Consider the following 20,066-nt stretch of genomic DNA (forward strand, 5'->3'; position numbering starts at 1 on the left):
TTACAGGTGTGAGCCACTGTGCCTGGCCATTACATGTTAGCATATTGTACCAAACAGGGCTCCATTAGAAAAATAGAACCAGTAGAACATATATTAAGAGAGTTATTGCAAAGAATTGGCATATGCAGATGTGGAGTTGTCTGAAATCCATAGGGCAGGCTGTTGGAAAGGGCAGGCTAGAACTCTCAGGCAAGGGCCTAAGCTGTAGTCCATAGGTGGAATTTCATCTTTTTAAAGGAAGTCTCAGCTCTGCTGTTAAGGCTTTTCAAGTGATTGAATTAGCCCACCCAGATTATGTAGGATAATCTCTAGTACTTAAAGTCATCTGTTTATGGACATTAATGACATCTACAAAATCCTTTCATAACAATGCATAGATTAGTGTTTGATTGAATAACAGGAGACTGCGGACTAGCCAAGTTGACACAAAACTGACCGTCATATATTTTTTGTTTGTTTTTTGTTTTTTTTTTAAGAGACAGGGCCTCGCTCTGTCACCCAGGCTGGAGTGCAGTGACATGATCATAGTTCACTGTAACCTCCAGCTCCCGGAATTAAGAGAGCCTCCTGCCTCAGCCTCCTGAGTAGCTGGGACTACAGATGTGAGCCACTGCACCTGGACTTTACATGTATTTTTTATGGAAAATAAATACATTTTTGACTAAAAAAAGTGAGAAAAGGGTGGCGTTGTTTTATGTTTTTGCAAATCTCTTTAGTGTCTGACTTAATAGAAGACAGCCTGATTCTAATATCTGCTTCTGCATTCAGTCTGTTGCAATCTGTTGTTTTGGTTGAGATATGAAGATCTGGCCTTATACTGGTTATAGTTGGAAAGGGAGGAATATTTTAATAGTCTCTTCAGATAATTAAAGATATTCTTCTTTGATACTACACCAGGAATTGAGTAATAGTTGCTTAGAGGTTAGTTGTGATATAGAATCTGAAACCATATTATTGCATTTTTTCTACAGTTACATTAAAATCTATTCATCTGTCTTAGGCTCTTAATGGATATTTACCTATGCGTGATTTTGTAATATTATGCATTTATCACTCAGAAAATATTGGTTCACTGTCTTATGGAGTTCTAAATGTTGACACATTTTATTACTCAATATAAAAAAATTTCATTAGTGTCTCCACTGATCTGAACAAAAAGTATTTAAGTATTGGGATGCAGTCAAACTCATGGTAGCAGATGTAAGTTTTTTAGGAATCTGATTTTTCATTAAAAGCTTGAATTTTATCATTGGCAATAAATATTGCCACTTGTTTTTCTTGAAGTGTCAGGCTTACTTTGCTCATTTTGAGAAAACGTCTACCAAATACTTAAGTCAGAAAAACCATAACTTATCTATCAATCATTCTTTCAAGTAAAAATGGTCTCCTATGGAAAAAGTGACTTCTTAGTCTGAGAACCCAATTGTACAGATGTTTTTCCTTGAGACAATGGTTGTACTTCAGAATGTAGTAGAAGTGCTTCTATTTTGTCAAACAGAATATTAAAAATGTCTGTGTTCTAATAAAACTCTATTGACAAAAACAGGCAATGGGCCATAGTGCACAGTTTGACAACCCCTGCTTTATTTACCTCCTTGAGCAAATGTAGAAGATTAATAATAGCCGTTTTGAGGTTTTTATCCATGAATGCCATCATATATATAATTTTTTAAATCTGTTTTTATTGACTGATTTTTCTCCTGGTAATGGATCTTTTCCTCTTCCTTTACTTGTCTGGTAATTTTTCAATTCGATGTTAAACATTGTAAATTTTACGTTGTTGGTGGGTGCTGGATTTTAACATATGTCTTTAAAGAGTGTTAGGTTTTGTTTTAAGGTACATTTTAGTATTAGTTTGATCCTTTTGCAGGTTGCTTTTCTATGTTGTTATGGAAAAATCCCAGGTACAGTCATGCTTCGCTTAACAATTGGGATATGTTCTGAGAAATGCATTGTTAGGCAATTTCATTGTTGTATGAACACCCTACAGTGTACTTACATGAACCTAGATGATATAGCCTACTGCGCACCTAGACTATATGGTATAGCCTATTGCTTCTAGGCTATGAACCTGTACAGCATGTTACTGTATTGAATAGGCAATTACAACACAATGGTAAGTATTTGTGTATCTAAACAAAGGAAAGGTATTGTAAAAATATACTATATAAGCTTATGGGACCACTGTTGTATAAGTGATGCATCATTGACTGAAATGTCGTTATGCAGCACATGACTGTGGTTTTTTATTCTGAAACTTATTTAGCTTCACTACTAAGGTAAAATCCTTCTGAAAATTCTGCCCAATGCCCAGTGTATAATAAGGTCTCTTTATTCTTCATCTTGTGTAAACCCGAACTGTTCTCACCCTGTGTGGGCACTAGGAAGTGTTCAGTCTGATACTTTCTGGTGGTTCTTTCCTCAACCTCAGGTAGTTTCCCTTCACACATGTGCAGATTAGTTCTCAAGTGGCCCTCTCTGCAGATCTTTGCAGTGCTCACTCTGCACACCTGCTTCCTCTCTGGTACTCTGCCCCATAAGTTCTAGCCACCTTAGTTTTCCCAAACTCCGATCCCCATCTCCTCAACTCAGGTTGTCTACCAGGCTCTGTTTGCTTTCCCTTTCTTGTGTTGCAGCCTGGAAACTGCCTCTGGAGCAAACTGAGGTGATTGTAAGCTCATTGTGTTTGTTTCCTTTCTCTCAAGGATTACAGTCTCAAGCTTTCTATTGTTCAGTACCTGAAAACTCTTATTTCATGTATTCTGTCTGATTTTCTACTTATTATTTTAGTGCAATTCGTGTACCAGTTAATCCTTTGTGGGCTAAAGTGGAAATCCCTTCTTTCATTCTCTCTTGAGTTCACTCTATCCAGGCTTAAGTTTCCAGCTCTATAATGCAACTGATTTAAAAAATTTTATCCAACCCAATAGCAGCATTCGAAAGAGTTGATCACTCTCTTTTTCTTGAAAAGCTTTCTTCCCTTGACTATTTATTTTTTTAGACAGGTTCTCACCTAACTCTGTCACCCAGGCTGGAGTACAGTGGTGCTATCATGGTTCACTGCAGCTTTGACCCCTCAGACTCAAGCAATCCTCTCACCTCAGCCTCTTGAGTAGCTGGGACCACAGGCATATGCCACCATGCCCAGCTAATTTTTTAATTTTTAGTACAGATAAGGTTTTGGTATGTTGCCCTGGTTGGTCTTAAACTTCTGGGCTCAAGAGATCCTCCTGCCTTGGCCTCCTAAAGTGTTGGGATTATAGGCATGAGCCACCATGCCCAGCCCACTTGGCTTCTTGGAACCATTCTCTCTTCTTTTACACCTACCTTCTTGGTCACCTCCTCCTCTCAGTCCCTTTTGCTGGATCCTCCTCATCATTTTAACTTCTAGGCTTTGGGGAATCCCAGAACTCAGTCCTAGGACCTTTTCTCTTCTATATCTGTACTCAATCCCTAATATCATCTAGTCTTATGATCTTTAAAATCTTTTATAGGCTGTAACTCCTATTGATATCTGAATTCTGAGCTTTCCCATGAACTTCAGATTCATATTCATTTGCGTAATGGCATGGAACTTGGATAGGTTTACATACATGGATTTCCTGATATGTCCAAAACTGCATTTTTGTTTCCCCCATGAAGGAAATAAAACATGCAAATAACACCAATAACCAAAACCTTTATCTGAATCTTGTCTTTTCTGCTTCAATAAAGTTGTGATTCCATTCTTCTAGACACTCACCCAGTTAGTCAAGAAATTCTTTCTTTTTTTTTTTTTGAGACGGAGCCTCACTCTGTTGCCTAGGCTGAGTGCAGTGGCGTGATCTTGGCTCACTGCAACCTCCATCTCCCAGATTCAAGCGATTCTCTTGCTTCAGCCTCCCGAGTAGCTGGGATTACAGGCGCCCGTCACCACACCTGGCTAATTTTTGTATTTTTAGTAGAGATGGGGTTTTGCCATGTTGGCCAGGCTGGTCTTGAACTCCTGACCTCAGGTGATCCACCTGCCTTGGCCTCCCAGGGTGCTGGGATTGCAGGCGTGAGCCACCGCGCCCGGCCAAGAAATTCTTTCAGCTCCTCTTTTGAACTATATCTTGAGTCTAGTTACTTCTCATCACTTGACCTGTTACTTCCCTGGGTGAGGTCACTACCAGCTCTTAACTGGTCACTACCAGCTCTTATCTGTGCTAGCTGATCTCCTTGCTTTCATTCTTGCCCAAGCCTCTTCTCCATTGGGCAGTTAGAGCAGTCCTTTTAAAAAAAGAAGTCAGATCATGTTGTTCCTGCTTCTAGGCTTCCTATTTTGCTAAATAAAAGCTAAAAAAAAAAAAAAAAAAAATACCACTTTAGCAAAAACAAAAACAAAAACAAAAAAAACCCCACAGACCTAAAGGTCTTATGTGATCTTGGCCTTGGCTAGCTCTTTGTTTTCTTTTATTCTCCCTCTTACTCTCTGTGTTCCAGATACTTTAGTCTCTTTGTTGTTTCTCAGACACACCAGGCATCTTTCCACATGTAAGCTTTTGCACTTGTTATAATTCTCTATTCTTGTGTGCTGTTTCACTGGGTATCCACATGGTTCATTTTCTTATCTCTTTTAAGCTTTTGCTCAAATGTCACCTTATTAATAAGGCTTTGTCAGTTCACCTGACATAAAATATAAAATAGCGCTAGCCCCACCTGTCACATTCTATTCTCTCATCCTGCTTCATTTTCCTCTACAGCCTTATTACCTCATATATAATATATATTTATTTGTTTGTCTTCCTCAGTAGAATTTAAACCCCATGAGGTAAGGGCTTTTCTTTTTCTTTTGGTAGTGGTGGTTGTTCATTGCCATATTCTCAGCACCCAGAACAGTGCCTGGCATATAGTAGGTCCTCAATAAATATTTGTTGAATGAATGGATCTTAGTGCTCATTTTGAAAAGAATGCTTTTTATAAACAGATATCCACTAGATGGCATTATTTTCAAACTTTATGTAATTAATGTCTGGGAGCAAATGATAGGTTATTTTCTGTTTTTTGCCCTAAACAAAAAAGATCTTTGCAATGAAGATTGTCACAAGAAGTTACTAGGATGAATGTGAGGCATGTCAAATACTGCATTTATATTTGGTTTTTGATTTATATATTTTTAGATGTTTATTATAAAATAAAAAACATTTAGAGAAACAAAATTACAGCATATTGGTGTGTAAATGATCCATTTAATACAGTTATTTAGCATGGTAACTATGAACAAAGGTTGTTCATGTCTATCCATTGACCACCATTCCTTTTGTGAGGCCTTCAGCAGTGGCAAAGCAGCAATAAGTTCCAGAGCCTTTCACTACTGAAGCCACTAGTGGAAATCCAGAAAATTGTCAGCTGTTCAGTTCTTGTTGCTAATGAGCTAGGTACTCTCAATCTGGTTCCTAATCAACTGGGCATTCAAATTTTGAAAAATTTCCATGTTTCTAGAAGATGTTGCCAGACCTATCCTGTTAAAAACTGGTAGGTTCTAAGTGCCAGAGATTTTTAGCTGACTTCTCTGACCAGCACTAAACTCAGCAAATAGTTTCCCTAATCAAAAATTTTCCCCCAAACCCTCAGGATTTGGCTGCTCTGCCTGTGCCAATGCCATCTCATTTCTTGATTTCCTCACTTACCTCATTTCCTTCTTCCATTTCAATCCCTGTGCCTCTCTTAAGCTCTTTTCCTGGATGGTTATTTGATCCATTTTATTCTCACTCTTCACACCTCTTTTGGTACTATTCCTTATTCATGAAGTATTTTTTCCTCTTCCTGTTCAACTTAGCTATGTATATTTTTCTTTTCAAATTGTTCAAAAATATACTTAAAAACAGTTGTTGAAGTTCTCTCTTCTCTTTTCCTGTTTTGGGTTTTTCTCTTTTATTTCTGATCATAGCAAATGTAAGGACTTGTTTTGGTTATCTTTTTAAAGTTCCCAGCCTCTTCTCAGAACTCTAACTATTTAGAAATGAAAACACTGTTCTTTTGTACTTTTGAGTCTCTAAATGGAAAACAAAATATAGGATGGTTTTCGAGTTTACAGCCTCTCCTCCCAGTTCCCCTGGGATGGCTAAGTACTAGAGCTGATAAAATGTCATTTCATTTAAAATGAAATGTGATGGTTAAACTCAAAACATTTAAAATGAAATGAGATGATTAAACTCAAAGACTTATATTTTTAACATTTTTAACCATAAATATGAGAAATTTCTAGTAATGCTTTCCATATCTTATAATATGAATGATGGCATTTTAACTTGTCACTCTCTTGTGTTTGGCCTACTGCATGTATTAAACTGGCTTTGAGGCCAGAATTCAGTGTTTAGAAAATCATGTTTTGTTTACTAAGAAAGTATTGGAACATTAATTTATTTGGGCCATAATTTTCTGTTTACCAAGGAATTATTGCATAGCATTAATTTGCATGAATTGTTTCAATTGAGAAAGTGTATTTTTCTGGAATGAGACATGAAGACTTACTGATATCTATTATAATGCAATATACCATATTTGTTCAAATATACTTATTTCATTCAAGAAAATGAAAGCATTCTTATTTAGTAAACATATCTTATAGCTGCTACTCTAAATATCACTTACAAAAAACATATTTAATCCCAGAAAGATAAATCTCAAGAGACATTGTTGTTTGCTCAAGATTAGATGAGATCCAACAGCCCTTGCTGGTTGCATGCTCTGACTGCTAACCTCTGTTAGTGCTTACAAAAGAGAGCTTAATTCTAAACCTGTATATTTAGCCATTTTGCTTATACCTGCTCTATTGATAAGGCTTAGGAGTTTCTCAAGTAAAATTAATTAGAGATTCAGCAATGTGGCTTTAAGTAGAATTGACTGTTTTCGTTTGTGCTATTTTTTTCACCCACAGACTGGTTGAAATAGCAGAATCCCGTTTTCCCAGATATTTTAACACTGAAGAAAAGTTACTTTTGACAAGTAGTAAAGTTCATCTTTATCGGGAACTCACCTGTGATGAAGTTCTACAAAGGTATGCTGCTTTAGATTTTGATTTTTTAGTAATGCGTTGAAGGTTTATGTTTTATCTTTTATGTTTCAGCTTCTAAGTGAAAAAAGTCTTTATAGGTTAGAATTATGTGGAGTAACTTTTTCAGTGTTCTTCTTTGTTATAGCCTTTTGGTTGAAGTCTTTCTTGAAAAACAAAAAAAATTAAATGAATAAAATGTTTTATATTTAATTAATTAAGTGGTGTATTATTTATCTATTGTTTCATTAACAAATTGTCTCACAGTTTAGTAGCTTAAAACAGCAAATACATATTATTTCACATAGTTTCTGAGGGTTAAGTGTCTGGGAGTAGCTTAGCTGGGTGTTTCTGGCTCAATGTCGCTCAAGAGGTTATAGTCAAGCTGGTGGCCAGGGCTGCAGTTATCTTAAGGCTTGACTGGAGCTGGAGTACCTGCTTCCAAGCTCCCTAATATAGTTGTTGGAAGCCCTCTGTTTCTTGCTGGCAGTGGGCAAGGGACCTTTGTTCCTTACCATCTGGGCCTCTCCATAAATCACAACATAGCAAGTTGCTTTCCTCAGAGTAAGTGACCTGAGAGACTGGGCAAGTAGAAAGAGTACCCAAGATGGAAGCTGTAGTCTTTTATAACCCACACTCAGAAATAAGGTACCATGATCTTGTCATATGCTTGTGGTCATACAGATCAAGTCTGGCACACTGTGGGAGGGACCTATACAAGGATGCAAAATGCCAAGAGGAGGGAGTAAGTGTGGGCCATTTTGCAGACTGGCTACCACAAGTAGTTTTACCCCAGAATTGGAGCGTCAACATTATCTTAGGAGAATCAAGGAATTCTGAAACTACACAGAAACAGTTTGCTCTGTTTCCAGAAAAGTATGATATGTCTACAAGTTAGGTTTACTGAATTCTTGCAAATCATTACTGTAACTTAGGAAAGAATAGTTTATTGTTTTTAAGTTGCTTAGCCTTTGCAATACCTTTATTTATTTATTTTATCTTAAATTTATTGACTATTTTATAAATTCTTCTTTTATAGGATTGAATCTTTGGAAGAAGAAATTATCTCAAAAGGAATTAAACTTGTGATTCTTGACTCTGTTGCTTCTGTGGTCAGAAAGGAGTTTGATGCACAACTTCAAGGCAATCTCAAAGAAAGAAACAAGTTCTTGGCAAGAGAAGCATCCTCCTTGAAGTATTTGGCTGAGGAGTTTTCAATCCCAGTAAGTTTTTCTTTTTTTCTCTTTTTTCTTTTCCTTTCTTTTGTTTCTTTTATATTACATTCACTGACTTATGGTATCAAATAATAAAATTAGAGGAAAATGTAAAACAGATGACTTTTTAAAGGTAGTACAGTCTAATTGCTATAGCAAACATCGCCATCATTTTAAATTAGCTCATCTGCTGAGATTATTTTATTCTTTTAATAATTTGAGTCTGGAGTAGATTTAAATGATGTTTTTAAAAGTTCCTATAGTCCCTCCTTTTCTTCCTTCTCATTGTTTACTCTTTGTGTGTGCTTTGTATCACATTTCTCACACTGCAGTAAATATAAAGTAGTAAAACTTCATGAAATTGCCTAGATCTATTTCTATATAATTAAAAAAAAATACTGCAGTTGTTGTTAGTTTTGTTTTAAGTATTTTAGGTTTAGATGCTGTGTTATTGTGTTCAGTGCTGTTTTGTGTACAGTAGGATTTTGTTTGCTTCAAATGGTCAGAGGTCAACCATTAAGAGATGTTGGAATGATAGTAATGAAAGTGTCAGTAAGAAAACCTTGAAAGATTATTTGTGGCATGGCTTTTTGTAGCGGGCATTGTGATCAGAAATCTGAAGATGACAGGATATTACAAGGGCTTGTGATGTGTAACCTGCAAGACATAAGTGTGTACTAAGTTACACTCCCATCTGCAGTGTGTCGGGGAGTTTTAGTCGTTGTTCCACAGCCTCATCAACATTCAGGCTTCTCAATTTTAGTCATGCTTCATCTCAAGAAAAGATAGTTCCTTAAACTGAGATAAAATTTGGTTATGATTCTATAATTTTTAGATTTGTTTTTGGAAAATTAAAATCTTGGATCTTTGCAACATAAAGAATATGTATAAATAATATAAACTATCACACAGCCTTTGAGGTTTATAAAACCAAGGAAGAAGTCAAGGGAGAAAATATGACATTCAAAAAGTTCTGCATACTTTAATGGCTTTTTAGTTTATATTTTGAATTAAAGTCAAGTGCTGTTAAGTTTGTCTTGGGTGATGTTCATCTTTTACATTTTATTGTAGTTGGTTAAAATGATAAATTCAAATTTATATTTTTCCTGATCAAGGAGAATAAGGGAACTTTGAAATACTGTATAAAGATACTTGATTGAATAGAAATTTATGTATATAGTTGGCCCTCTGTATCTGTGGGTTCTGCATCCATGGATTCAACCAACTAAAGATAGGAGATATTTGAAAAAGCAATGGGTGTGGTAGTGTGCCCCTGCAGTCTCAGCTACTCAAGAGGCTGAGGTGGGAGGATCACTTAGGCGCAGGAGGTTGAGGTTGCATTGAGCCATGTTCATGTCACTGCACTTCAGCCTGGGAGACAGAGTGAGACCCTCTCTCTAAAAATATATATATATATATTTGAAAAAAAAGAAAAGGATAGTTGTCTTTGTACTGAACATGTACAGACTTTTTTCTTGTCATGATTCCCTATAGTTAAGCAGAGATTTACATAGTATGTACATTGTATTGGGTATTATAAGTAATGTAAAGTTGATTTAAAGTATACAAGAGAATGTACATAGATTATGTGCAAACACTGCACCATTTTATATGAGGGACTTGAGCATCCATGGATTATGGTATCTGCAGAGGAGTCCTGGAACCAATCCCCCAAGGATACAGGGGGATGACTATATATTCTTATTTTATTATTAATTCATACTGTTGCTTGACTTAATTCCATGCAAAATAAAATTCACTTTTTAAATGTTGTGTTTGTTTGCTTTTAAGTAGTAACTGTAGGCTAATGCTTTTCAGTTTTTCCTAAGGTGATTTATTTTCCCAAGTGAGAAAGGGGCACTGCTTTTCTTTGTTTTTAATAGAACCCTCTGAAAAAATAGGTACTGAATATCCCATTTCTATGCCTTTGGCTTTGTTTCTCTATTTAGAGATAAATGCAGATTATACTATGTACTTATATAACTGTGATATCTGTTTTTTGTGACAATTAAGATTGTAAGATTGGTTTTAAAAGGATTTTGAAAAATATTTCCTTTAGAAAATGTTGGAATTTTCCTAGCTAAATTGATACATTTAAATGGAAAATCTCTCACACAGGTCCGAGATTTAATTAAAAAAAAAAAAAAAAAGGAAATCATGAACTTTTACACATTTATACTGTACTTTGAACAGGCACCATAGTACTGTTCAAATTATGTCAATTTAATATGTTATATATGATAATTTGCTAAATTAAATTATTGCTTGCTATATATATAAGCTTATCTCACAGATTGTCTTGAAATATATATATAAATATAAATATATAAAAATAAAAATATATATAATAAAATATATATATATATAAAATGTGATTATTCAGCTTTTCCCCCTCTTTCTCTATTTGAACTAGTACTAGAAAACCTTCGTCTTTTGGGAAGGGTGACATCATTTGGCCCTCATGTGCGCATGAATGCATTTAAGTTTTAAGTATGCTGTTGCTTTTTTCTACGTTAGTCCCTGAGAATTAAAGAGGAATTAATCGATATCACTTGATTGAAAACAGATGTATTAATATCTTTCAGAAGTTTTCAATTATAAGATGGCTTTACTAATATTTTGAGGCTATCACTGAAATGAAAACATAAAATTAAAAAATTTTCACAGATAATTTTATAGACCTTTGAATATGTTCAGACTGCAGTTTTGAGAAACAGTTGTAGAAGTCTGGTAGAATCTTTTATCCTGAAGTTTATGGAGGAGGTGTAAGTGATACTCTGCCATTGGGATGGAAGATGCGGAACCTTTGTCTTTTTAAAGTGTTCACACTAGTATTGAAAAAACAGTAGGCTCTGAAGCTGTTTAGAGATACTTGATAAAAGTAACCGAAAAAAATTTAAATACTGCTTTATAAAATAAATTGTGGTTATGGCTATTTATGTTGACTTTATCATTGACTTGTAATTACCACATACAGAATAGTTATTATACGTATTGTAAATTATGTATCAGATTAAAATAATAGGATGTTTTTGCCAGAAAGGACCTTAAAGAAAATTTAGTTTGGCCCCTTCATTTTACAGATGACAATGAATCCGAAAAGTGACCTGATTTGCTCCAGGACACTCAGCATAGGAAAGGACAAACAGTGGGTAGAATGAGAGATCTTTTAGCTGCCAGATTGGGGATTTTTTTTTTTCCACAGCAGAATTTTCTTTTTTTCTGAGACATACAGAATTACGGTGGACTGTAAACTTCTTTTTATTTATTTATTATTATTATACTTTAAGTTTTAGGGTACATGTGCACAATGTGCAGGTTAGTTACATATGTATACATGTGCCATGCTGGTGCGCTGCACCTACTAACTCGTCATCTTGCATTAGGTCTATCTCCCAGTGCTATCCCTCACCCCTCCCCCCACCCCACAACAGTCCCCAGAGTGTAAACTTCTTAATGACAGGATTATATTTTCTGTTTCTCTGATTTCCAGGACCTAGCATTGTGGATAACTAATATTTAGGAGGTAACAGCTAATGAAAGTACAATTAAGGTTTATGAAAATAGTCTTACCATATGTATGTCATATTTACATTCATTGGAATATTTTTCTTTATCTTTTAAAACATAATTTGAATTTTTTTATGCTTGCTGCTGAAATTCTTATGTTTTTGTTTTTAATTTGACCTTTGTAGTATGCCATCTTAGTTGTATTCTTTTTATTTATTTTCCATTCCAGAGTTTTATAAGTTGTTGGAATAAAAGAGAATGAAAATGCATTGCTTAGATAACAGGACTTTCACCTTTTGAAAATTCTTTGGAAATGCTTTTTACTGGTATTTCCAAGGTCTACATTTTTACTTTTTCAGGGAATTCAACAAATCAATTTCAGTTGTTATATGAATAATATTGAACTTTTTTGTCTCCCCTTAATCTTCTTCTACTTCCTTCATTTCTTGATATTGTACAAATGTTTTCTGGTGTAAGGGGAGGAGTACCAGTTAACACTATTTACAAAAGAGGTATATGGAGATAAATTTGGATATATTATTAAATATTCTAAGAGGGAAATGCCTTATTTTCATTGAAAGTTGTTGTTAAAATCCAAATTATTTTACTAAGATGTGCTTATAATCCATTTTTCTGTGGCCATCTGTGTTCTTGATTACATGCCTTTTGAGAATATCCATTGCTCTAATTTATTGCTTATCAAGGTTTTTGGAATATTAATGATTATTTTTATGTTTAAAGCTGCTTAGAAAAATGAATCAAAATATGTGCATTTTTAATTTTGCTATTTTAAAGACAGTTTTAAATCATTAACAAATGGAAAGAATTTGTTCTGGTTTTAAAGTGGACATATAACAAGGTTAAATTTTTTATTATTATTTGAGACAAGCATAAATTTTTTTTTTCCTCTTTTTAATGGTGAACTTCATGTGGGCCTGGATTTATTTATTTATTTATTTATTTTACACCATGAGCTGTTCCATTATGCCAAGTGGGTTTAATTTATGTAGGATTATACCTTGTCTTAGATACTAATAAATATTCAAAATAGAAAAATAAGAAACTAGGCCACTTCATTTAAAATAATTAAGGTTTTATTAATTATAAATTGGGAATATTGTGTTTATAACTGGTGAGATAAGAGGAAAAAGAATGTATGTACCCAAATTCGACATTTATTTTTATCTTAAACATAAATATTCAGAACTGTCACTTTTGTGAAAGCCTGATGAAGTCACTCTGATTGTAAAGTAGGAATCCTAGACCCTTGATGTAGACATAGATATGCCATTAAAACTGCAGTCCTGTTTTGCTGTGTGTAACATTGTTGTATCACTTTTCTAGAAATGTAATTTTTGGTTTACTCTTATTACTTTCATATTTTTACTGAAAACAAGCACCACAGGACTTCTGAGGTAAGAAAAGTCCTTTACAGGATTTTTCTTTTCCATAAATGCTTACTGTTGGCTCACTCACATTTGAAATCAGATTGTTCTTAAACCTATCCTATGTTCATTCAGGTCCCTGAAACTCACAGTCTAGACTAAACCTTTATCAGTTAGTGAAAATAATTCTAGAAAAAGTGTATCTTTCTTTTATGTAGCTCTTTATGACTTCTGAAACTTTGTTTTTATTGTTTCTAGCAAAAACCTAGAAACAACTTAAAAGTTAGTAAGTAGGTGATTGGCTAAATTAATGTTGACATATCCATACAATATTATATTGTGCCACTGTTACAATGAATGGTTTAGCCCAGAAATGGATTCATGGGTTATGCAGGCAAGGGTTAATTCAGCTAGCATGGGTTACTCATATCCAGCCATTCCCAAAAAAGGCCTCTTTTCAGGACTGCCCTTGCCTGGCTCCTGGGAGATGAGTGCTGGGCCCTGGGAATACTCTGCCTAGTAAGGGTGTTATATGCCTGAGGACTTGAACCACAGGTACTGGTTTGATCAGATTGTTTATGCAAACAGTGTGATTTATGGTGAAGCCTATTTTTCGCTAGAGATCTGGGGACTACAATCTAAATAGCTGAGGTCATCTGCATGCAGGCATTGCATGCCTAGTGACTGACCCTCAATAGAAATGCTGGACATTAAGGCTTGAGTGAACTTTCCTGGTTGACATTACTTTGCATGTGTTGTCACACATTGTTGCTAGGACAATTAAGCACATGCATGCAACTCCACTGGGAGAGGACACCTGGAATCTTGCACCTGGTTTCTCCTGGACTTTGCTTATGCTCCTTTTCTGTTTGCTCATTTTGATCTGTATCCTTTTTCTGTAATAAGCCATAACTGTGAATATAACAGCTTTTGAGTCCTGTGAGTCCTTCTAGTAAATCATTGAGCCAGAAGGTAATCATGGGGAACCTTGACATGCAGGGGTGCTAATAGATATGTACAAGAGTATCTATGGCAGCTTAATTTGTAATTGCTCAAAACTGGCAAGATGTATTGTAGTTAATAGTATTGGCATCGATCTTAATACATTGGCTTTGATAATTATGGTATGTAAGATGGTGATATTAGGAGAAGCTGGGTGAAGGGCATTTGGGAACTCTACCCTTTCTGCAACTTTTTGGTAAATCTAAAATTGTTTCAAAATAAAAAGTTAAAAAAAGAAAAGGAGGTCAGGTGTGCTGGATCACACCTGAAATCCCAGCATTTGGGAAGCTAAGGCAGGAGGATCACTTGGCCAGGAGCTAGAGACCAGACTGTGCAACATAGCAAGACCTCATCTTCACACACACACACACACACACACACACACACAAAACAATTAGCTGGGTGTGGTGCTACACACCTGTAGTCACAGCTACTTGGGAGGCTGGGGCGGGAGGATGGCTTGAACCCAGGAGTTCAAGGCTGCAATGAGCTATGAACATGCCACTGCATTCCAGCCTGGGCGACAGAGCAAGACCCTGTCTCAAAATAAATAAACAAATAGAAATAAATAAATAAATGAAAAGGAGAGTAGGGTGGGTTTTATGAGTAGGAGTTGGCTCTGGGTAGTCATAAAGAAATGGCACTGGCTGTATTTGGAGAAGGGGACTTGATTTTGATGCACTGGTTCTCTTCTATTTAGTCATCTGGTCCCATACGTATTATCTAATACCTCTTCAATTTAAACCCTGCTCTTCATCTTTCAGCACATCCTCTTGGCTCCGCTTTCGAAATACATTCAGTATCTGATTACTTTCTACCACCTTCATTGCCATCATCTTGGTTCCTGGAGGCTAAAAGTACTGGCTTTGGAGTTAGACGTTGGTTTGAATCTTAGCTCCACTATTTGCTAATTTTATGACCTTGAATAAGTATTTATCCCAGCTCTAACCTTTCGTTTCCATGTTTGAAAAATGAGGATAACAATATCTGACTCATAGGGCTGTGAGTATTAAATGAGATAATGTCTGTAATGTTCTTCACAATGTTTGGCATATTCAGTAAAAAGTAGCCTTTAATTATTAATTTTACTAGTTACCTCATTCCAGATGCCTGGTGTATTTTATCTCTTTCCTCCTAAAATATTTTTTAACAAGGCTGCAAGTGCCTCAGAAGGAAGAATCATGTCTTATTCACTATTGTATCCCCCTCTGTCTGTCTTACTGGTGGATGCTGTTACTGCCTGAACCCTCCTTTATCTGGTTAACTTACGCTTATTTTTTGGATCTCAGACTCTTTTTGTCTTTCCTTTTCGATTCCACCTACAGCACTTGTGTCCAAAACTCCATGCTAGGAACAATGGGATAATAAAGATGAATAAAACATAGTATTTGCCCTTAAGGCTTCTACAAATAAGGTAATTGTAGAGGCAAATCGCTCTCTGTGATATAACGGAGAATAAAATAAGTATCTTGTCTACTGTTCCTTTTCTGTTTCTTAAAATATGTAAGTAGCTTGTAAGTAACGTCTCTGTCTGTCCTTTGTTTGGGACTATAGATTACACAGAGGGAATTAAAGGGAGGTAGTAGAGACCTTCATAGTCTCTCGGGTAATCCCTGTATCATGTCTAGCTTTGGTCCTTAAATGTCCCATTCTTTTTTTCTTTTTATTTTTTGAGACAAGGTCTCTCTCTTTCCCAGGCAGGAGTGCAATGGCGTGGTCATAGCTTACTGCAGCTATGCCGAGTTCTAGTGATCCTCCTGCCTCAACCTCCCAAATGTCTGGGACTAGAGGCGTGTACCACCATGCCTAGCTAATTTTTTTGATTTTTAGTAGAGACAGGTCTTGCTATGTTGCCCAGGCTGGTCTTGAACTCCTGGGCAGAAGCAGTCTGCCCACTGTGGCCTCCTAAAGTTCTAGGATTATAGGCATGAGCCACTGTGCCTGGCCAGGGTTCCATTCTTATTTAGAAAGTCAGTGCTCTTTTGGAGACTGATAGGTAGTGGTTAAATTCATAAAGCACATGCATAATTCTAAAGTTGTATGCTAAGAAAACATTGGAAATGAAGGCCAGTTGTAGCTCTTAGTCTTTAGCGTTACTTTACGTATGTTACACAGTACCTTGATTTGTTGTAGAATTTTCTAACTGAAGATCTTAAGGTTGTAGCTGAGTGGCAATCTTGTTTTCCAGTGAGTACAGGGATGCAGAGAATGAGGTGATTTATGTAAGATTGCTTAAGGAGTCATTTGGATAATTGAATAATATCACTTGCCACTTCCATCCTGGGTTGTTATTGTAGTATCTTAATGGGTCTGCTTCTCTCTTTTCTGTATCGGTAATAGTACATATGGGTACATACCATTGCTACATCATTTTCCCAAAGTGTATCTCTGATCACATCCCTCCTATGCTCAGAAGCATTGTATGGTACCATGATGCTTATAGAATTAAGCCACTAGACTATAAGCAGTATGGGGGCAGAGAAACTATTTGTTTTGTCCACAGTTGTATCCTTTGAAGCTAGGACAATGTATGGCACATAATATATGCTCTAATTAATATTTATTGAATGATTAAGTCTTAGTTTAGGATATGATATAATATTTAAAGTTCTCTTCCTTCTGGCTCCAACCTACTCCTCCCATGTTGTCATTTCTCTTCTGTGCAGGCTGCTGGTCTACTACCCCGAGACCTCTCTATGGCTTTTTAGCTGTGGATGTCCTCTTCTTTCATCTCTTCCTTTCTAAATTTTTTTCTTTCCTAACTGAGCTCTCAAGTTCTGTCTCTCCTCTGAGATTTTTGTATCACTGTTTTAGCCCCAGTTAATTCTACCTTCTTTTGTAGTACACATGGTCTTAACTTCTAATTGGAACTTTAATTATGTATTTGCCTTGCAGTGTCACTTAAATATTTGCATGTATGTATCTGAGCTCCTCAGTTATATTATGAAGCCCCCTGAAAACAGAATTATGTTCTTATGCATCCTCCATAGCTGCCTATATTGAATAGTGTCATATATTGAGTAGGTGTCCAATATATATTTGTAGAATGATGTATCACACTTTTTCTAGTTAGGCAATTTTTGAAATGCATGTCTAATTGGATGCCTACTTCAATTCTTACACTACTTAAAGGGAAAACATTCTAACATTCATTCTAAAAATTGAAAAGATACTGGGAAACTAAAACTTAAGTGTCTCCCCTGCACCCCTTTAAAACTGAATGTAGAAGATTTGTTGAGAATTTGACAGCTCTGTACCTTTAATTTAGTATGATGCATGAACTTCTGTGAGACATCAACCAAGATTTTATACGAAGAGCTGTGATCATCAAGGTGGGAATTTAACATCAGTGCTCTGTACACATAGTATTACTGTAATGCCTTCTTTAGAAGTTTAACAACGTCAGATGATATTCTATGTTATGATTTTTAACTTATCAAAGGAAAGCATTGTAGAGAAATTAGATCATCTCTTGAATAGAATCTGATAACTGCTCACTGTTTAATTAAATTCAAATAAACAGTTTGAAATAGAATATTGGCTGTATGAGAGTTTGGTCAAAGGATATTTTCTTGAGTTTTTCAAAGACAAAATTTGTTTTTTTGGTTGATATTTTTACATATCCTTTGCGTTTCTTGAATGTAGTTCACTTAGTTAATACAGTACAGTTAATACAGTTACCTTCCAAGTAAAGCTGGAGGGAAAATACTTTCTGATAAGAAAATATATTTCAAATAATAAAACAGTATGATACTAGCATAAAACAGATATATAGACCAATGGAACAGAATAGAGAGCCCAGAAATAAACCTGCGCATGTGTGGTCAATTGATCTTTGACACAGGTATCAAGAATACACAAGGGGGAAAGGACAGCCTCTTCAATAAACGGTGTCAGGAAAACTCGATATTCACATGCACAAGAATGAGATTGGGCCCTTATTTTATACCATACACAAAAGATAAATTCAAATGGACTAAAGACTTAAACATAAGACCTAAAAACTAAAAACTCTTAGAAGAGAACATAGAGGAAAAGCTTTGTGACAGCAGCCTTGGCAATGATTTATTGGATATGACAACAAATGCACAGGTAACAAAAGCAAAAATAGACAAATGGAACTATGCCAAACTTAAAAGCTTCTGCATAGCAAAGGAAATAAGAAAAGGAACAAACAACTCACTAAATAGGAGAAAATATTTGGAAACCACAAATCTGATGGTAAAGAGTTAATATCCAAAATATATAAATAACTCCAAAACTCAATAGTAAAACAAGAACAAGCAAGCAAACAAGAGACAATACAATTAAAAAATGGGCAAAAGAACTGAATAGAAATTTCTCAAAAGAAGACATACATATGGTTCACAGGTATAAGATTCACAAAGTTACTCACTAATCATAAGGGAAATGGAAATCAAAACCACAATAAGATAACACTCACATCGCTTAATATGGTTATTATTTAAAAACCCACAAAAGATAGTAGGAGTGGGCAGGAGGTGAAGAAAAGAGAACCCTTGTTCACTTTTTTTTTTTTGAGATGGAGTTTCGCTCTTGCTACCCAGTCTGGAGTGCAATGGCGCCATCTCAGCTCACTGCAACCTCTGCCTCCTGGGTTCAAGTGATTCTCCTGTCTCAGTCTTCCAAGTACCTGGGATTACAGGCATGTGCCACCATGCCCAGCTAATTTTTTTGTATTTTTAGTAGAGATGAGGTTTCACCATGTTGGTCAGGCTGATCTCGAACTCCTGACCTCAGGTGATCCATCCACCTCAGCCTCCCAAAGTGCTGGGATTATAGGCATGAGCCACCGTGCCTGGTCCCTTGTTCACTTTTGGTGGGAATGTAAATTGGTGTAGCTACCTGCTATGGAAAACAGTTTGGAGGTTTCTCAAAACATTAAAGATAGGACTACCATATGATCCAGCAGTCTTACTTCTGGCCATATATCCAAAGGAATTAAAATCAGGATCTCAAGTAAATATCTGAATTCCTATGTTCATTGTAGGATTATTCCCAATAGCTAAGTCATGGAAGCATTCTAAATGTCCATCCATGGATGAATGGAAAAAGAAAATGTCATATATACACACAATGATATATTATTTAGCCTTAAATAAAAAAGAAGGAAATACTACTATCTGTGACAACATGGATGAACCTGGAAGACATTACGCTAAATGAGATAAGCCAGGCAGAGAAGAACAAAGAATACATGATCCCACTTTTACTAGTATATGGAACCTAAAATAGTCAACCTCATAGAGCAAAGAGTAGAATGGTGATTGCCAGGGGCTGAGAGGAGGAGGAAACAGGGAGGTATTGGTGAAAGGGTAAAAGTTTTAGTTACACAAGACGATAAGTCCTGGAGACACAGTGCCTATAGTGAACAGTATTGTATACTTAAGCATTTGTTGAAAGGTAGATCTTACATTGTGTTCTTATCCCATACACTGTATAAATAAAGAGCACAGGTGGAAACTTTTAGAAGTAATGGATGTGTTTATGGCATTGACCGTAGTGATGGTTTCAGAGTGTACATTCTCCAAGTTGTATGCATTAAACATACACAGTTTTGTATATGTCAAACAAATAAAAAGCCAGAAAACAACTTTAATTTTCCTAGTTAGAATGTTTTCCCTTTATTGAATATAAGAATTCAAGAGGCACTTAATTAACTTTGTAAGATTAAAAATATTTTCCAAACATTTAAGAATCTATGTAAAACATAACAGCTGTGGTTTAAAGGTTTTATTATCTTCCAATACAAGTAACAAAATGTAAATTAGAGGATATTAAAAATTATGTATTTTTCACTTGAACATTGTTTCCTACCCCTTTTTTGACTTCTGTTTATCTTTGATATTGAAAGATAAATATTCTTGTTGATTTTACATCTCTATTAATTTAGATTCTTTTTTTTTTTTTTTTTTTTTG

General features: G+C 35.5%; 1 protein-coding gene across 7 annotated transcripts in view; it reads left to right on the forward strand.

Annotated features, from left to right (window-relative positions):
• RAD51B (RAD51 paralog B) overlaps window positions 1-20,066 on the forward strand; it is a 917,968-nt gene that overhangs the window by 62,334 nt on the left and 835,568 nt on the right. For all 7 annotated transcript variants that reach the window (XM_034937708.3, XM_055097728.2, XM_055097729.2 and 4 more), the window contains exons 6-7: window positions 6,902-7,021; window positions 8,055-8,238. In XM_034937708.3, the coding sequence (XP_034793599.1) occupies window positions 6,902-7,021; window positions 8,055-8,238 (304 nt within the window). The remainder of the gene's footprint in view (window positions 1-6,901; window positions 7,022-8,054; window positions 8,239-20,066) is intronic.

This window comes from Pan paniscus, chromosome 15, assembly GCF_029289425.2.
Source record: "Pan paniscus chromosome 15, NHGRI_mPanPan1-v2.0_pri, whole genome shotgun sequence".
Taxonomy (NCBI): domain Eukaryota; kingdom Metazoa; phylum Chordata; class Mammalia; order Primates; family Hominidae; genus Pan; species Pan paniscus.